This window comes from Denticeps clupeoides, chromosome 3 (genome assembly GCF_900700375.1).
Source record: "Denticeps clupeoides chromosome 3, fDenClu1.1, whole genome shotgun sequence".
Classification (NCBI taxonomy): Eukaryota; Metazoa; Chordata; class Actinopteri; order Clupeiformes; family Denticipitidae; genus Denticeps; species Denticeps clupeoides.
The window spans coordinates 34,116,236-34,136,044 of record NC_041709.1 but is presented as its reverse complement, the minus strand read 5'-3'; the positions used below and the strand labels follow the sequence as shown (position 1 = coordinate 34,136,044).

At 41.6% G+C, this 19,809-nt stretch overlaps 2 protein-coding genes across 2 annotated transcripts in view; one reads left to right on the top strand and one right to left on the bottom strand.

Moving 5' to 3' along the window:
* Window positions 1–18,338, bottom strand: LOC114787048 (zinc finger protein 431-like; the record flags this gene model as incomplete). Its single annotated transcript, XM_028974788.1, has 6 exons — window positions 1–7; window positions 50–1,115; window positions 2,680–2,790; window positions 8,690–9,862; window positions 11,421–11,531; window positions 18,284–18,338. Coding segments are annotated over 6 exons (2,523 nt in total), but the record flags the coding sequence as incomplete, so codon positions are not given.
* The window catches only part of LOC114785464 (zinc finger protein 493-like), a 478,845-nt gene that overhangs the window by 162,675 nt on the left and 296,361 nt on the right, over window positions 1–19,809 (top strand). The gene's annotated exons all lie outside the window — the stretch shown is intronic.

The window sequence follows — 19,809 nt, the reverse complement described above, 5'->3', positions numbered from 1 at the left end:
ATCCACAGGTGTGATGATATCTGATTTCTTCAATTTCTTCTCTGTACGCTTGTCGGCCTTTTCTTCAGTATGTAAATGTTGGTGATGTTTGAGTTGATCTAATGTTCTAAAGTATTTAGAGCAAAGAGTGCACTTGTAGGTATTTGCAGTATGTGTCCTCTTGTGTCTTTTAAGATTTGATGCATGTAAACAACTCATGCCGCATTGCACACACTGGTAGGGCCTTTCTCCAGTATGTGTTCTCTTGTGTATTTTAAGGTCTGACGCTCGTGTAAAACTTTTCCCACATTGTACACACTGATAGGGCTTTTCTCCAGTATGTGTCATCTTGTGAATTTTAAGGTATGATGCTCGTGTAAAACTTTTCCCACATTGTACACATTGGTAGGGCTTCTCTCCAGTATGTGTCCTCTTGTGAATTTTAAGGTGTGATGCACGTAAACAACTCTTCCCACATTGTAAACACTGGTAGGGCTTTTCTCCAGTATGTGTTATCTTGTGCATTTTAAGGTATGATGCTCGTGTAAAACTTTTCCCACATTGTAAACACTGGTAGGGCCTTTCTCCAGTATGTGTTATCTTGTGAATTTTAAGGTATGATGCTCGTGTAAAACTTTTCCCACATTGTACACACTGGTAGGGCTTCTCTCCAGTATGTGTCCACTTGTGAATTTTAAGGTGAGATGCTTGTAAAAAACTTGTGCCACATTGCACACACTGGTAGGGTTTTTCTCCAGTATGTGTTATCTTGTGAATTTTAAGGTATGATGCTCGTGTAAAACTTTTCCCACATTGTACACACTGGTAGGGCTTTTCTCCAGTATGTGCTATCTTGTGAATTTTAAGATCTGATGCTCGTGTAAAACTTTTCCCACATTGTACACACTGGTAGGGTTTCTCTCCAGTATGTGTCCTCTTGTGTTTTTTAAGGATTCCTGCTTGTGTAAAACTCTTCCCACACTCTTCACACTGGTAAAGCTTCTCTTTAGAATAATTTCTCTGTCGTTTTTGAAGAATCTTCACTCGTCTTAAACTGTTGTCAAACTTGTTGAACTGGTGCAGCTTTTCTTTAGTTTCCTCTTCATACCTTTTATCAGCAAATTTGCTTTCCTGATCTGTAAAATCAAACAATTTAAAGACACTTGAACTTGGTCCATGAAATTACATGACATTACATGACAAGCAAGGGTTTTGGACACAATTGGTGAATAATAAATTGGATATTGAACATGAAAGCATTTTTGTCATTGTAATAGCAGCACTGCATACAGTGTAACAACTAAATGTGTCCTCTGCTTTTAACCCATCACACTTAGTGCGTAGCCATGAAAGCTGCCCAGGGAGCAGTGTGTGGGCAGGGTACCTTGCATAATGATACCTCAATGCAACCTTGGCAGTTCAGGCTTTGAACTTGCAAACCTTCGGTTGCGAGTTTACATCCTTACCTGCCATGCCACCACTGTGCGGAAGCACAAGACATAATGTTTGCACAAATGAAATTAAATAGTAACATGATTGCTCTAAGTATCAGATCATTGGGATACCTTTTGACTACAGGTGTGCCAAATTATTTTCACAAATCTAATAATTCTTGGAAAGATTCCATATGGGGAGGACAGCTTGGATGATCTATACAATATATATAATTTTGGGTGTACTTGCTTATATCAGGTTCATTCGTTCTCCAAAATAGTCTTATAAATAAATACATAAATAAGGTGTTGATAATCTTAAAATTAGTTCAGTGGATTTCACTGCCACACAAGATTGTACCCTGTGACTAAAAGAACAATAAGACAATAAAACCCGAACGCACCATAACTATAGTTGTTCAGTTTTTTAATATAATGCCACTTGAATAAAAAGTTTGAAAAAGTGTGGAAGTGCATGAATATATATTATAATATATATTTATTTAAACCTTTTATGACCTTTCAGAGAGCAGTTGTGCAAACTAAGAATTTCCCTGGATGGGAAGGACCTTGCTGAAGTTCTCCTCCAACACAGAGGACATTCTCAGATAGTGTCAGCAGCAGCAAAACCTACTTCAGAAGCAGAAACTTAATTTCTTTGGAGTCAGAAAAGACTCTGACTTTTACTGACTTTTAACTACGAGAGTGTCATATCATTCTCAATCATCTGCTGGTTCCATTCCACCAGAAACCGGATAGAGCACTGTCACTGTGTGCTCTAAGATTATTGGACTGCCTGTGAGATCCCACTTCTGTGACCAGCAGACATGCAGGTTTGCACTCAAGATTATTAGAGACCCCTCACTGGACCGACTAGAGGACACAGAGGAGGAAGGTCACCTTTGTTCCCAAAGCTGTCCTGACATCCCTCCAAATCAACCACTATCACCTCACACTCACCCAAACCCCACCCCCAACTCAGATTTGAAGTTCTCATTTTTTCACTTTTTTAAATTATGCACCTTGCTGCTTCTGTTATGTATGGTTATTTAATCACTTAATGTATGTGTGAGCTGCTCCACTGCGCCTTTTAAATTGCCCCTCAGGGACAAATAAGATCTGTGAACTAAACTGAACAGAGCATCATTACTGCTAATGGTTATTTATATCTGCCACATTTGTAGTTAGTTTCATTCGTGGTTTCCTGATAGTAAAAAGCCTGATGTGTTTCAATACAGTTCTTTATATGAAACAGAACTCAACTCACCTGAATATTGTTCATCATCTAACCCCTTCTTCATAGGAATTCCTGTTGGTTCCAGTATTTTACCACCGATCAGAGATGCGATTGAATCTGATGATTTTTCTGGTTTAATATCTATGACAAAGATACAGAGAACATGACAATTACAGCCCATCAGCTCATAATGAAGACAAAAATAAGTTTATTATTCTTCACTTTCACTAGACCCACACCTGTGATTGTGAACACAAATGAATCACCATCCTGAAGAAAAACAAACGTGGGAGGGTACGGATTTAGAAGGCAACATTGAACTAAAAAAATAAAAAATAGCAAACGTGGTGCTCTGCAGCGAGGGCACTGCCACAGCAAAGTCCCCAAAAGACAAACTAACTTACCGGACCTACAATTCCCGCCAATGTACCCCAATGTACCTGGGGTGGTAGTAGCCTAGTGGGTAACACACTCGCCTATGAACCAGAAGACCCGGGTTCAAATCCCGCTTACTACCATTGTGTCCCTGAACAAGACACTTAACCCTAAGTTGCTCCAGGGAGACTGTCCCTGTAACTACTGATTGTAAGTCGCTCTGGATAAGGGCGTCTGATAAATGCTGTAAATGTAAATGTAAACTAGTTCCACTCCAACAAATGTGCAAACACAGAACCAGGACAAAATAACCAGGAGCCCAATGGTGCCAAAGTCTAGTGGTTTAAGAAACTTAACAAGAATGTGGAGAAGAGGAGGTCTTCAAACGGTGCTTTGATTTACAGTAAGATAACATGTACAAGACAACCACAGACTCAGCACAGCTAACCAACATCAGATCAGCCTAAAGGAAGCAGTGGTCCAGAGGAGCTCAAACACGCCCAACAGTTAACAAAGAGGAACCATAAACACACACACAAAACTGCAGTCAGAGAGAGACGAGTAGACCTGAGCCCAACAAGTGCAGCTTTTTAAAAGCCTGAACCAGACAAAACCCACATGACTGTACCAGTGTGCACTGTGCACATTACAAGTCATTAAAACTTTTTTTAACGTCATTTTTCCAGGGTCAGACTTTGCTATTGAAATTGCCTAAAGCTAGCCTCCGTTTCACTGCCTCAGCATCCATCCACGCATCACCTGTCCATTCTTTTACAGTGGGTTGCAAATGTATTCGGCCACATTACAGCCACAAACATGAATCTATTTTATTGGAATTCCATGTGAAAGACAATACAAAGTGGTGTACAACCAAGACCTCACATTGGCATGTAAACACACACATCAAATACACCACGGTAGTTACCAATTGTACATGTGTAGATATTGATTGTACATTGTGTACATATGCATATTTATTTTTTGCTGTTATTACCTTTGTTTCTATCCACTTTCTGCCATGACGAATGCAATTTCCCACTTGTGGGACTAATAAAGGTTGATCTTATCTCTTACACTTGAGAAGTGGAACGAAAATCATACAGGATTCCAAACATTTTTTACAAATAAATAACTGAAAAGTGGGGTGTGTAATTATTCAGCCTCCTGAGTCAATACTTTGTAGAACCACCTTTTGCTGCAATTACAGCTGCCAGTCTATTATGGTATGTCTTTACGAGCTTTCATGTTACCCTAACGAAATAATCAGTACTGGTTCACTAGGATTCAAACCATGAATACAATCATTTTATTCACTCGGTTATACTTTTCTTACCCAAGTCAGACTGTAAGAAAGTTACAAGTTAGTCTAACATAAGTCCCCTGTCATGAAAATTTCAAATTGTTAGATTATTTGACATTTATATGAGTTCCCCTAGCCTGTCTATGGTCCTGCAGTGGTTAGAAATGGCGATAGGTGTAAAGAGAGCTTTTGGCCGTTCTGCTTCGCCTTTCATAGAGCGGCAGCTCAGACGGTCAGATCTGAAATTTGTCCGGTTAAGTCATAAGGAGAAAGGTTTCTCCATTTCTCATGCTTGGTATACGGTACTTGGTATATGGTCCCGTCCCAAGATGGCGACAGAGAGAGAAAGCAAAAGCGAGGCTGCAGGGCCAGCAAACTAGTTAGGCTGCGGAAACAGCCGCACATACCACCGCTTCAAAGCCTCATCCTCGCAAATGCCAGATCCATTGTCAACAAAATGGATTAATTGAGGCTACAGGTTGCAACAAACTGCATGATCAAGGAGAGCTGCATGTTGGTGTTCATGGAAACCTGGCTTCATTCAGCTGCAAGACATTTACAGCATTTATCAGACAACCTTATCCAGAGAGACTTACAATCAGAAGTTACAGGGACAGCCCCCCCTGGAGACACTCAGGGTTATGTGTCTTGCTCAGGCCCAATATACCACTATTACCACATATTTCAGTACCAGTCATACTATGCCACCATCTGCAGCTGCTTCTGTGTGTTTTCTTCAACATACTGAATCAAGCATACAGACTACTGGCAGGCTCCAGTGATGAGACCACCAGATAAATCCTGGTTCCTGGCAACTGCTAAATGAGGATTTAGCATGAGATGGTCACCACAGCCACCACCACCGTAACAACTAAAGTTTCAGGGATTTTCAAATGGACCAGTAGCACATATTTTTCTCTTATTGGCCAATCACAAACCCTGCACTGACACCACCTGCAGGCTCAGTGTACCCTGGTAGGGGGTTCCTCTCTGTATATCCCATTCCCAAGGTTTCTTCCGTTCTTTTTTTGTCCCTCCTAGAGTTTTTTTTGTGCGCAGAAGTGTGGGGGCGTGTGTCAACTGTAGGGCCTGTCAAAGCCCATTGAGACATACTGTGATGTGATTTTGGGCTATATATAATCTTAAATGTGGTTGTTGTTATTTAACCATCACCCTTGGTGAGCAGTGGGCAGTCATGATAGGTGCCCAGGGAGCATTGTGTGGGGATGGTGCCAACCTATACACTCGCCTATGAACCAGAAGACCCAGGTTCAAATCCCACTTACTACCATTGGGTCCCTGAGCAAGACACTTAACCATAAGTTGCTCCAGGGGGACTGTCCCTGTAACTGATTGTAAGTTGCTGTGGATAAGGGCATCTGATAAATGCCGTAAATGTAAATTAAGAGAACCGTCAGGAAGGTTAAGAGGACTACAGGAGGAGGATTGCCATCACTGGACAGCAACAAAAGCAGGCAGGTTTGGGAGGGAGTCCAGCACCTCACCAACTACAGGCTGAGTCATGGACCTGCTGAAGGTGATGCCTCAATGGCAGAGGAGCTGAACCACTTCTTTGACCGTTTTGAGCTGGAGTAACCAGAGGCAGCTGTTCCAAATGCAGCAGCAGCTCACAGCAACTTCACCCCCACCCTTAAGATGGAGGAACATGAAGTGATATATATTTCTTATAATCACATACAGCATGTCTCAATGGGCTTTAAAAGACCCTACAGTTGACACCCCCACACTTGACCCTTCTGCACAAAAAAAAAAAAAACTCTAGGAGAGTTTAAATGAATTGGTCTATAAATCGAATGCTGACTGCGATCAAGATGAGGTTTTTTAATCTGGGGTCCCATGACTGCTACCTTGAACAAACTTGGTGTGTGGCCGGTGCTAAACGACAATTTAAATCATTGTAAGGATAGGAATTAAAAAAAAAAGTATAACATCGGTGCTACTTGTTTAGGAAACTTGTAGGAAGTGGATCTAATACGCAAGTACATTGATTTAACAATAAGATTAGTTTAATTAAGAGGGTTGAAGCGTTCTAATTGGTGCTCTGCTATTTGAAGATTAGCAATAAAGAAGTTCAAAAAATAATTGTTACTATGATGATATTGAGTGATAGTACCAACGTCAGTCTTATTCCAGGTTAGTTTGGCTACAGCATTAAACAGGAATCTGGGTTTATTTTTGTTCTTGTCTATTAAAGAGGAGAGATACAGTCAGGTCCATAAATATTGGGACATCGACACAATGTTAATATTTTTGGCTCTATACACCACCACAATGGATATCAAATGAAGCGAACAGCATGTGCTTTAACCGCAGACAACAGTTTGCATGTGCCTCCCACTTGTTAAGGGACCAAAAGTAATGGGACAATTGGCTTTTCAGCTGTTCCATGACCAGGTGTGTGTTATTCCCTCACTATCCCAATTACAATGAGCAGATAAAAGGTCCAGAGTTCATTTCAAGTGTGCTATTTGCATTTGGAATCTGTTGCTGTCAACTGTCAAGATGAGATCCAAAGAGCTGTCATTATCAGTGAAGCAAGCTATCATTAGGCTGAAAAAACAAAAGAAACCTATCAGAAAGATAGCAAAAACATTAGGAGTGGCCAAAACAACAGTTTGGAACATTCTCAAAAAGAAGGAACGCACCGGTGAGCTCAGCAACACTAAAAGACCCGAAAGACCACGGAAAACAACTGCGGTGGATGACCGAAGAATCCTTTCCCTGGTGAAGAAAACACCCTTCACAACAGTTGGCCAGATCAAGAACACTCTCCAGGAGGTAGGTGTATCTGCATCAGTCAACAATCAAGACAAGACTCCACCAGTGTGAATACAGAGGGTTCACCACAAGATGTAAACCATTGGTGAGTCCCAAAAACAGGAAGGCCAAATTAGAGTTTGCCAAACAACATCTAAAAAGCCTTCACAGTTCTGGAACAACATCCTATGGACAGATGAGACCAAGATCAACTTGTACCAGAGTGATGGGAAGAGAAGAGTATGGAGACGGAAAGGAACTGCTCATGATCCTAAGCATACCACCTCATCAGTGAAGCACGGTGCTGGAAATGTCATGGCGTGGGCATGTATGGCTGCCAGTGGAACTGGTTCTCTTGTATTTATTGATGATGTGACTGCTGACAAAAGCAGCACAATGAATTCTGAAGTGTTTCGGGCAATATTATCTGCTCACATTCAGCCAAATGCCTCACTGGATGGCACTTCACAGTGCAGATGGACAATGACCCGAAGCATACTGCAAAAGCAACCAAAGAGTTTCTGAAGGGAAAGAAGTGGACTGTTTTGCAATGGCCAAGTCAATCACCTGACCTGAATCCGATTGAGCATGCATTTCACTTGCTGAAGACAAAACTGAAGGGAAAATGCCCCAGGAACAAGCAGGAACTGAAGACTGTTGCAGTAGAGGCCTGGCAGAGCATCACCAGGGATGAAACCCAACGTCTGGTGATGTCTATGTGTTCCAGACTTCAGGCTGTAATTGACTGCAAAGGGTTTGCAACCAAGTATTGAAATGTATAAGTTTGATTTATGGTTCTTATTCTGTCCCATTACTTTTGGTCCCTTAACAAGTGGGAGGCACAAACTGTTCCTACACCGTTCACCTGATTTGGATGTAAATACCCTCAAATAAAAGCTGACAGTCTGCAGTTAAAGCACATCTTGTTCGTTTCATTTGATATCCATTGTGGTGGTGTATACAGCCAAAAATGTTAACATTGTGTCGATGTCCTAATTTTTATGGACCTGACTGTACGTTGATTTCAGTATTTCACAAAGACAATCACTTCTTACTTCTGCATCCCTGCCACATCAACACCATCCAAGCAGCTGTTTTCTGCTGCAGGCAACACAGCCTCTAAGAAAAGCCTGAGCCAGGAGCATGTGGACGTCTCACATTTTTCATATTTGTATGGTAATGCAAAGTGTCTGAACAAAGGAAGGGAGGCAGAGTAAGTGTGTGTGTGTTAAATTTTATGATTTGTTTTATTCTTTATTTTTTTTGTTCAGACAGCTCAAGTGGCACTTTATTTGTTTTTTGTGTTACTAAATAAAAAATGATCTATTATTATAAAAGTTCAAGGAGCAAGATGTTTGTGCACTGTTCTGTTTTTAAATAAAGGGTTGGAAATAAATGCCTCTCTTGTTTTTTTCTTTAGATATATATTTTTTTTTATCTGATTCACCAATTAATCAACAGATTAAAAATTGTTAGTAGTAGCCCTAATCAGAAGGTTGGCAGTTCAAATCTGCAACCACCAAGCTGAAGTGCCACTGAGCAAAAATTCACTCACTATCTGAAATGCTTACGTTTTATTTCACTCACCTGAATGAATCACATCATCCAAGTCCTGCTTCTCATCCTTCACTGTTACTTCCACTGTTTCAACCAAATTCACAGGTGTGATGATATCTGATTTCTTCTCTGTACGCTTGTCGGCCTTTTCTTCAGTATGTAAATGTTGATGATGTTTGAGTTGATCTAATGTTCTAAAGTATTTAGAGCAAAGAAAGCACTGGTAGGTATTTGCAGTATGTGTCCTCTTGTGTCTTTTAAGGAGTGATGCATCAGTAAAACTCTTCCCACATTGTACACACTGGTAGGGCTTTTCTCCAGTATGTGTCCTCTTGTGAATTTTAAGGTGTGATGCTTGTGAAAAACCCATCCCACATTGTACACACTGGTAGGGCTTTTCTCCAGTATGTGTCCTCTTATGTATAATAAGGTTTGATGTTCGTGTAAAACTTTTCCCACATTGCACACATTGGTAGGGCTTCTCTCCAGTATGTGTCCTCTTGTGAATTTTAAGGTGTGATGCTTGTGAAAAACCCATCCCACATTGTACACACTGGTAGGGCTTTTCTCCAGTATGTGTCCTCTTATGTATAATAAGGTTTGATGTTCGTGTAAAACTTTTTTCACATTGTAAACAGTGGTAGGACTTCTCTCCGGTATGTGTCCTCTTGTGTATAATAAGGTTTGATGATCGTGTAAAACTTTTCCCACATTGCACACATTGGTAGGGCTTTTCTCCAGTATGTGTCCTCTTGTGGTTTTTAAGGTATGATGCTCGTGTAAAACTTTTCCCACATTGTACACACTGGTAGGGCTTCTCTCCAGTATGTGTCCTATTGTGAATTTTAAGGTATGATGCTCGTGTAAAACTTTTCCCACATTGTACACACTGGTAGGGCTTCTCTCCAGTATGTGTCCTCTTGTGAATTTTAAGGTGTGATGCTTCTGAAAAACTTTTCCCACATTGTACACACTGGTAGGGCTTCTCTCCAGTATGTGCCCTCCTGTGTTTTAAAAGTTGTGATGCTTCTGCAAAATTCTTCCCACACTCTTCATACTGATAAAGCTTCTCTTTAGAATAATTTCTCTGTGGTGTTTGAAGGTTCTTCACTCGTCTTAAACTGTTGTCATACTTGTTGAACTGGTGCAGCTTTTCTTCAGTTTCATCTTTACACCTTTGATCAGCAATTTTGCTTTCCTGATCTGTAAAATCAAACAATTTAAAAGACATGCTTGATCTTGATTCATGAAATTACATGACAAGCAATTATTTTGGACACAATTGGTGAATAATAAATTGGATATTGAAAATGAAAGCATTTTTGTCATTGTGATACACAGCAGCACTGCATACAGAGAAACATCTAAATGTGTCCTCTGTATTTAACCCATCAAACTTAGTGCGTAGCCATGAAAGCTGCCCAGGGAGCAGTGTGTGGGCATGGTACCTTGCTTAATGATACCTCAATGCTACCTTGGCAGTTCAGGCTTTGAACTTGCAAATCTTTAGTTGCGAGTTTACTTCCTTACCTGCCATGCCACCACTGTGGGGAAGCACAAGAAACAATGTTTGCACAAATGAAATTAAATAGTACCATGATTGCTCTAAGTATCACATCATCGGGATACCTTTTGACTACAGGTGAGCACTGTCACTGTGTGCTCTAAGATCCCACATCTGTGACCAACAGACATGCAGGTTGGCACTCAAGATCAATAGATCATTAAACCTTTTTATGACCTTTCAGAGAGCAGTTGTGCAAACCAGGAATTCCCTGGGTGGGAAGGAAACTTAGAAACAATTCTAGTCCCACTCCTTTCTTAGGCCCAGTATACACGACAATGCTTTTCTCTAAAACCCGTTAGTGGTTGAGCTTATTGTCAGGACCATGCGGCAGAGTCAACATTGAATAACAATGCTGCGAATCGAGGCAAACTTTTGCTGTTCATATGGAAAAAATTACCAGTTCCAGAAAATAACTGTTCTGGGTCCCCTGAAACGCTGCCTCCATTTTTGTCTGGATGGGGCCTTACTGAAACACCTCTGCCAGCTGGTCAGCGGTCTCTACTGGGCTATCTGAGTTCTCAGTAGTTGCATCCATTACATCAAAGTGGACAAAAATGTTGTTCAGTTTGTCTGCAAGAGCAATGCTGTGGATATTGGACTTTCTGGAAATGAACTTTTATTTTTAAACCAAGGAGACGGTGGTGACATGCAGGTTGGCACTCAAGATCATTAGAAACCCCTCATACCTGCTGAACTCTGCCTTTGAGTTGCTCCCTACCAAACGCTGCCTCTGATGCCTCCGACTGGAGGACACAGAGTAGGAAGGTCACCTTTGTCCCCAAAGCAGTCCAGACATCCCTCCAAAATAACCATCATCACCTCACACTCTCCTAACCCCCACCCCCAACTCAATTTGAGGTTCTAATTTTTTCACTTTTTAAAATTATGCACCTTGCTGCTTGTTATGTATGGTTATTTTATCATTGTTTATAGTACAATATACATACACTTGCTATTGTGTCTCATATGTTGTGTCTAATGTAACACTTATTGTATGTGTGATCTGCTCCACTGCGCCTTTTAAATTGCCCCTCAGGGACAAATAAAGATCTGTGAACTAAACTGAACATAGCATCATTTCTGCTAATGGTTATGTCTGCCACATTTGTAGTTAGTGTCATTCATGGTTTCCTGATAGTAAAAAGCCTGATGTGTTTCAATACAGTTCTTTATATGAAACAGAACTCCACTCACCTGAATATTCTTCATCATCCAACTCCTTCTTCACAACAATTCCTGTTGGTTCCAGTATTTTACCACCGATCAGAGATGCGATTGAATCTGATGATTTTTCTGGTTTAACATCTATGACAAAGATACAGAGAAAATGACAATCACAGCCTATCAGCTCATAATGAAGTCAAAAATTAACTTATTATTCTTCACTTTCACTAGACCCACACCTGTGATTGTGAACACAAATGAATCACCATCCTGAAGAAAAACAAACTTGGGAGGGTACGGATTTAGAAGGCGACTTTGAATAAAAAAAAAAAAAGAAAAAAAGAGGGGGGCTAAAATAACAAACGTGGTGCTCTGCAGCGAGGGCACTGCCACAGCTAAGTCCCCAAGAGACAAACGAACTTACCAAATCAACAATTCCCACCAGTGTACCCCACAACTCATTCCACACCAACAAACACTCGGGGAGCTGACCACAAACACAGAACCAGGACAAAATAACCAGGAGCCCCAATTTGTCACGTCCCCCTAGGGGTTAAAGAAACTTAACAAAGATGTGGAGAAGAGGAGGTCTGATGTTAGACACACAACCAAACAAAACGTACAGACGGTGCTTTAATTTACAGTAAGCTAACATGTACAAGACAACAGCAGACTCAGCACAGCTAACCAACATCAGAACAGCCTAAAGGAAGCAGTGGTCCAGAGGAGCTCAAACACGCCCAACAGTTGACAAAGAAGAACCATAAACACACACACAAAACTGCAGTCAGAGAGAGGCGAGTAGACCTGAACCTTTTTAAAAGCCTGTACACACCTCAGACTTTTGTAATTGCAAAAAGTTAGCCTCTGTTCCTGCATCTATAAAACACATTACATTTATGGCATTTGGCAGATGGCTTATCCAGAGCGACAATGTTACTATAATAAATTAATCATTTTAATCATTAATCATTTTATTCACTCTGTTATAGTTTTCTTAACCAAGTCAGACTGTAAGAAAGTTACAAGTTAGTTCTAACATAGGTCCCCTGTCAATGAAAATTTCAAATTGTTAGATTATTTGACATTTATATGAGTTCACCTAGCCTGTCTATGGTCCTGCAGTGGTTAGAAATGGCGATAGGTGTAAAGAGACCTTTTGGCCGTTCTGCTTTGCCATTCAGAGAGCAGCAGCTCAGACGGTCAGATCTGAAATTTGTCCAGTTAAGTCATCATAAGGAGAAAGGTTACCTTCTGTTTCTTATGCTTGGTATATGGTACTTGGTATATGGCCAGTCCCAAGATGGCGGCAGAGAGAGAAAGCAAAAGCGAGGCTGCAGGGCTACGGAAACAGCCACACAAACCACCAGTAGTTACAGGGACAGCCCCCCTGGAGACACTCAGGGTTAAATGTCTTGCTCAGGGACACAATGGTAGTAAGTGGGATTTGAACCTGGGTCTTCTGGTTCATAGGCGAGTGTCAGACTGTACTCAGACTGGGACATTTTTGAACAACCTGACCTGGAACGCTGGACCGACAGTGTACTGTGCCACATCAAGACCTGCGTGGACACTGTCACAGTGAAAGTGAAGTGATTGTTATTGTGATATGGTGCAGCACAGCACAAGGTGACACAATGAAATGTGTCCTCTGTATTTAACCAACACCCTTGGTGAGCAGTGGGCAGCCATGACAGGCGCCGGGGGAGCAGTGTGTGGGGACGGTGTTTTGCTCAGTGGCACTTCAGTGGCACCTTGGCGCTTCGGATTCGAGCCGGAAACCTCCCGGTTACGGGGCCACTTCTGCTAAGCCACCACTGCCCCTTTCAGCAAACAACCTGAAGAGAGCAGTCAGGAAGGTCAAGAGGGACTACAGGAGGAGGATTGACATCACTGGACAGCAGGCAGGCAAGTTTGGGAGTGAGTCCAGCACCTCACCAACTACAGGCTGAGTCATGGACCAGGTGAAGGTGATGCCTCAATGGCAGAGGAGCTGAACCACTTCTTTGAACATTTTGAGCAGGAGTCACCAGAGCCTGCTGTTCCAAATGCAGTAGCAGCAGCAGCTCACAGCAACTTCACCCCCACCCTTAAGGTGGAGGAACATGAAGTGAGATACTCATGCCAGGCTGTCAACCCCAGGAAGGCGGCAGGTCCCAATGGTGTTTCTGGATGTGTGCTGAGGAACTGTGCAGAGCAGCTGGCCGGAGTCTTCACAAAGATGTCCAAATTCAAATCAAATGTTATGTGTCACATACACAGTCATACACGGTATGATATGCAGTGAAATACTTTTAGCGACTGCTACAGACCACAGTATTGCAAATATTACAAGTATACAATGAACCAAAATGCAAATATTGCAAACAAATATTACACTTTTATGTTTTTAACATAAAACATAAAATATGTGTAAGAGGTAGGGGGAAGGTGTGCACATGAGTGAAGTCAAAGTTAAAAGTAAAAAAAATTGTGCAAGGATTCTGGGGGAATTGAGTAAAAAAGTGATTGAAAGTGAAAGTGCTGGAGTGTATTTGAGTTCTATGAAGTGATGTGATTGTTGAAAGCTTGTATAGTCTGCAGGAAGAAGCTCCTCCTCATTCTCTCAGGGAAGTGGAAGCGCTTGATCACAGCGGAGAGAACAGTCCATTGTTGGGGTGGCTGAGGTCTTTCACTATCTTCCCGGCCCTGGTCCAGCACCGCTTGCTGTAGGTTGGTTGAAGGTCAGGGAGCTTGGTACAGATGGTGCGTTCAGCTGATCGAACCACCCTGTGTAGGGCTCGCCTGTCCTGCATGGTGCTGAAAAGATGTTTCCAGTCAGGATGCTCTCTATGGTGCAGGAGTAGAAGTTCCTGAGCACCTTGGAGGGCAGTTTTAAAGTCTCTGAGGCGTCTGAGGTGGTAAAGACGCTGCCGGGCCTTCTTTACCACGATGTTGCTGTGACAGGACCATGACAGGTTCTGCATGATGTTAACACCGAGGTATCGGAAGCTGTCCACTCTCTCCACTGAGCTCCTGTTGATGACAGGGGTCTGGTAGGTCCTCTCCTGCTTGGTACTAAAATTCACTACTAACTCCTTTGTCTTGCTGTTCAGGTGGAGATTGTTCCTCTGGCACCAGTTCACCAGATTTCTAGCCTCCTCCACGTAGGCAGTCTCGTCGTTGTCAGAGATCAGGCCCACCATGACGGTCGTCAGCAAACTCGATGATGGTGGTGGAGTTTGTAGTGGCTGTACAGTCGTAGGTGTACAAAGAGTACAGCAGGGGGCTCAAAACACAGCCCTGGGGGGCCTCAGTACTGAGGGTGATGGAGGCTGAGACATGTCCGCCCATCCTTACTGCCTGTGGTCTCCCAGTTAGGAAGTTGGAGATCCACTGACAGAGAGATGAGCTGAGTCCCAGGTGCTCCAGCTTGGTGGTGAGTGTGGAAGGGATTATCGTGTTAAATGCTGAACTGTAGTCAATGAAAAGCATTTTAACAATTTCCCTTCCGAATGTCCAGGTGGGTGAGTGTTGTGTGGAGGAGATGTCTGTACAGCAACAGCAATGTTGTAGATGGCGATGTCTGTACATCAGTTGGGATGGTAGGCAAACTGTAGCGGGTCGAGTGTGTCCAGTGAAGAAATGATGATGTACCTGGAAGCAATCCCGGTGTTATAGATTGCGGTGCGAGATTTCAGAGCGTCGCGGATGGTTTTATCCACCCACAGCTTCTGATTAGGAAACGTTCTGCCGATCGTTTTCTGAATGGTATTTTCCGTTAGTGAAACTCGAAACCGCTTCCTTAAACTTGTTGATGTTTTCAGAACTGTTACGGAACATTTCCCAGTCTGCGTCATCCAGTGAGTCCCGATTTGTCCGTCCAGCGTGCCATCTCCCACTGAAACCTTCCTGTTTGAGCCTTTGTTTGTATTTAGGCATTAGGAAGATGGCGGCGTGGTCGGAATGGCGGACAAGATTGTGACTTGTAACAGTCCTTAATTGTTGTGTGGTCCAACAGTGGTCCAATGTCTTTTCGCCTCTGGTGGGCCAAGTGATGTGCTGGTGAAAGTTTGGCGCTGCATGTTTGAGGCTGGTATTATTAATCCCCTGCCACAATAAGCACAGCGTCCCGGTGCTGTATCTGGTGTTGAGTGAGTGACTCATGCAGCTCGCATAGGGCAGCGTCCCTTTTTGTTGGGAGGTAAGCAGCGCTGATGATGTGTACTACCGAGGAAGATAAAAAGGATGACATTTGATGGTCCATAGTTCCAGGTTGGGTGAGCAGGAGCGTGCAAGAGGAACAACGCTCACGCTGTTGCACCAGCTGTTGTTTACCATCAAACACACGCCGCCTCCCCTTCACTTCCCTGAGTCCCGTGTCCTGTCCATGCGGTGAACCGAGAAGAACTCGGCCGGCTGGATGGCGTGGTCCGGTGCCACTTGGTTCAGCCATGTCTTGGTAAAGCAAAGGAGGTTGCAGTCCCGGACGTCTCTCTGGAACTTTACCCTGGCCCTGAGGTCATCGAGCTTGTTCAACAGTGACTGGACGTTGGCGAGCAGGATGCTAGGCAGAGGCGTGCAGATCTCACTCAGCCAGCTGGGATCTTAAGCAGTTAAAATCTACGAATTGTAAGTGCATGGTATACTAATAGAAACAAGAGTGTCTCTACTGTACTTAATGCGCTCAATGTACAGTAGACCCAATCTGAGGTCTGATGGCTGCTACCTTGGCATGTGGCTGGTCCTAAGCAACGATTTAATCATTGTAAGAATAGGAATTTTTAAAAATTATAACATCGGTGCTACTTGTTTAAGGAAACTTGTAGGAAGTGGATCTAATATGCAAGTACATTGATTTGATGATGATTAATTCAGGCTCTTTATGAGGGTTGAAGCGTTTAATTGTTGGTCTGCTATTTGAAGATTAGCAATAAAGAAGTTCATAAAATCATTGCTACTATGATGATATTGAGTGATAGTATCCATGTCGGTCTTATTCCAGGTTAGTTTGGCTACAGTATTAAACAGGACAAGAATCACTTCACTTCTTACTTACATTTACATTTAAGGAATTTGGCAGACGCCCTTATCCAGAGCGACTTACAATGTGCTTTCAAGTTACCATCGATGAAGTGATCAATTCTGGTTCACTAGGACCCCCAACTATGAATACAATCTTTTTATTCACTCTGTTGTAGTTTCTATACAGAAGTCAGATAATAAGAAGGTTACAAGTTCATCTAAACATTCTCTAAAGAGGAAGGTCTTGAGCTTCCGTTTGAAAGTACTCAGTGACTGAGCTGTTTTGAGGTCAAGGGGAAGTTCATTCCACCACGAGGGGCCAAGACAGAGAAGAATCTAGATGAGTGTCTTCCTTTTACCTTCAGAGATGGAGGGACCAGTACTGGAGGCTTCTGCATCCCTGCCACATCAACACCTCTAAGAAAAGAGCGAGTCTGAGCCAGGAGCATGTGGACATGCTCACATTTTTCATTTTTGCAGTGTCTGAACAAAGGCAACGAGAGAGAGAGAGAGAGAGAGAGAGAGAGAGAGAGAGTGTGTGTGTGTGTGTGTGTGTGTGTGTGTGTGTTAAATTTTCTGTTTTATTTTGTTCTTTATTCTTTTTGTTCTGGCAGCTCAGGTGGCACTTTATTCTTTATATTTGGCAGATGTAAAGTATACATGTGTATGTTTTTTGTGTTAGTTCATTTTGATTTCATTATTATTATAAAAGCTAGATGTTTGTGCACTTTCTAAAGATTTCAGTTCTGTTTTAAAATAAAGGGTTGGAAATGAATGCCTTGTTTTTTTATATATATATTTTTTATCTGATTGCCCTATTAATCAACAGATTAAAATTATTAATATTATTATAAAAAAAATTGTAGCAGCCCTAATCAGAAGGTTGCCGGTCCAAACCGCCAAGATGAGGTGCCACTGGGCAAAAAAATCACTATCTGAAATGCTTAAATTTTATTCTATTCACCTGAATGAATCACATCATCCAAGTCCTGCTTCTCATCATTCACTGTTACTTCCACTGTTTCAACACAATCCACAGGTATGATGATATCTGATTTCTTCAATTTCTTCTCTGTACGCTTGTCGGCCTTTTCTTCAGAATGTAAATGTTGATCAAGAGATCAAACAAATAAAATTGAATACATTGTAAAATATGATATATCATATCATATGTACCAATATCCATATGTGGCCAAAGCGTTCTAATGATCTTTGATGCTGCAGCCCCTTGTAAATGTTACCTAATAGGGCGGGACTTCGCACACAAGACAAAGGGGAAAATAAGTGACGTCCATGTAGAGTCAAAGACACATTAGAAATCGATTTAAGAAGCAAACTAGTCTTGGTCATGCAAACAAACAAAGAATACACTGAACAGGCTTTTAGTGGCATTCAAGCCAAATGGAATCAGATTTGTGCAAAAAAAAATTGAAATAAAACTTTCCTAATCTTAAACAAAAACACAATGCTGATACGTAAAATAGGAGGTAGGAATTTTGACAACATAGATGGGGCCGAATTTTTTTGTTTTAAGTTTACGCAGCTTGAGGATTAGGATGGACTTCGGGCACAATTCTGTTATGTGGGATGATTCCATACATGATCACAAATGGCTGTTATTGTTGTGCATGCGTATCTCGTGGTGATAGGGCTCTTTACAGAGTGCCTCATATTTTAGCCTTACTTGGCAAACGTGATTAATCAACAAACAAGGCATTCAAATCTGACAATATGAGGCACTCTGTAAAGAGCCAAACTTCCCATCAGTAGTTCCGGGGAACCGAGCGGTCACTCAAATTCCTGCTGGTCAATGAGGAGAAGCCCCGCCCACACAAGAGAACGGTGCCAATCTTTGGCATAGCCCCTCCAATTTTTTTGACTCCACTCACCTGAATATTCATCATCATCCGACTCTTTCTTCACATCAATTCCTGTTGGTTCCAGTATTTTACCGCAGTTCAGAGAAGTGATGGTATCTGGTGATATTTCTGGTTTAACATGTGTGCTGCTCTGGTCTACACTCCTCAGATCAGCAGGTAACAGAGACAGACTGGGATCCATCTTGGGACCATGGAATGAAGCAGAAGGTTATTTCAACAATCATCTTATCACCAATAATCATTCTAAATTTTCTGTAGGACACACAACATTCATACTATTCCTAACAGTATTCCTATAAAACACACATAAATAGACAAAGCAGATTTCTGATATTACATAAAGACACACAGTCACCTTTATAAAGATTCCCAGGAGATTCCTCAGTTGCAGCTCATTTTACAGCGAGCACAACCAACTCCAGCTTCTCTCTATTCACATAAAAAGGCTTGTAGCTCATGTGAGCTGCTGCAGTCTTTTACAGACAATCACAGCAGAGTGTTTTCTTATTTAAATGTGATTGTTGATGTTGGAAATGTGTTTGATAAAGAACAGTAAAGAAAAAGTATCCACATTTAAAGTGTGAATGATCCCAGACATCAGTCTGAATGAGCATTTAGCTGCTAACGTGAAACTACTTTAGCATAACTGTATCTGTTGCTGTTAAACCTGTTCACCAGCCCGCTGGACACAAACTACTTACATTTAAGCTTTTTAAAAACCAATAAAAAGTGTCAGAAGAACATTTTGAAGTCTGACCCGAGTCTGTGTGTAGAGCGAGTTTAATTTATCCCGATCCTCCCTCACCAGACCGCCAACAGTCCAAATAACACGCGTTTCTACATTTTATTACATTTTATGTGGAATAAAATTACTTACCAATACCCAAAATCATAAAAACTCCAAAAACGGATCATTTACGTCAGCAGGGTGACTCGCGCGTGCACTTCTTTGTGTTTTACTTGGTTTTCCTGCAGATGTAAACAGAAGCAGATTCGTCAAACGGCAGCAGATTCGTCAATTTCAGAACTCCCAAGTAAAACTAGAAGCTGTGAGTAATCAAATAAAATGATACATAGTAAAATACATTATATAATTTTATATTTAATATCTAAAAGATAATATATAGAGTTTATTAATGTTGTTTGTACATTTGTACAAATGAATTTAAATGAATGCAATCACATAGGGTCAGTTGCAAAATATGATTTTTGCCTATTAAAAGTATGTTCTACATGTATAACAGTGTGAAATGACAGTATAGAATCACAATTTGCTGCTTCATTTTAATGCAAATTCCAAAAAACCCATCCCATTGTGACTGTTGATGGGTCCCATTTCGTCATGTGTTCTGTGCTGCGGCACTTTCACAATATCACATCACTTTCACTAACCACATGCACTTTAGAATAATAGCAGAGTTCAGCTTAAAATATCTGTTTTATCTGCACAGCCCAAGTAATTTAAGACATTCTATCAAAGATAAAAGGTTCAAATTGTCTTTATTTGCTCAGTTCAAACATAAACATAGACCCTA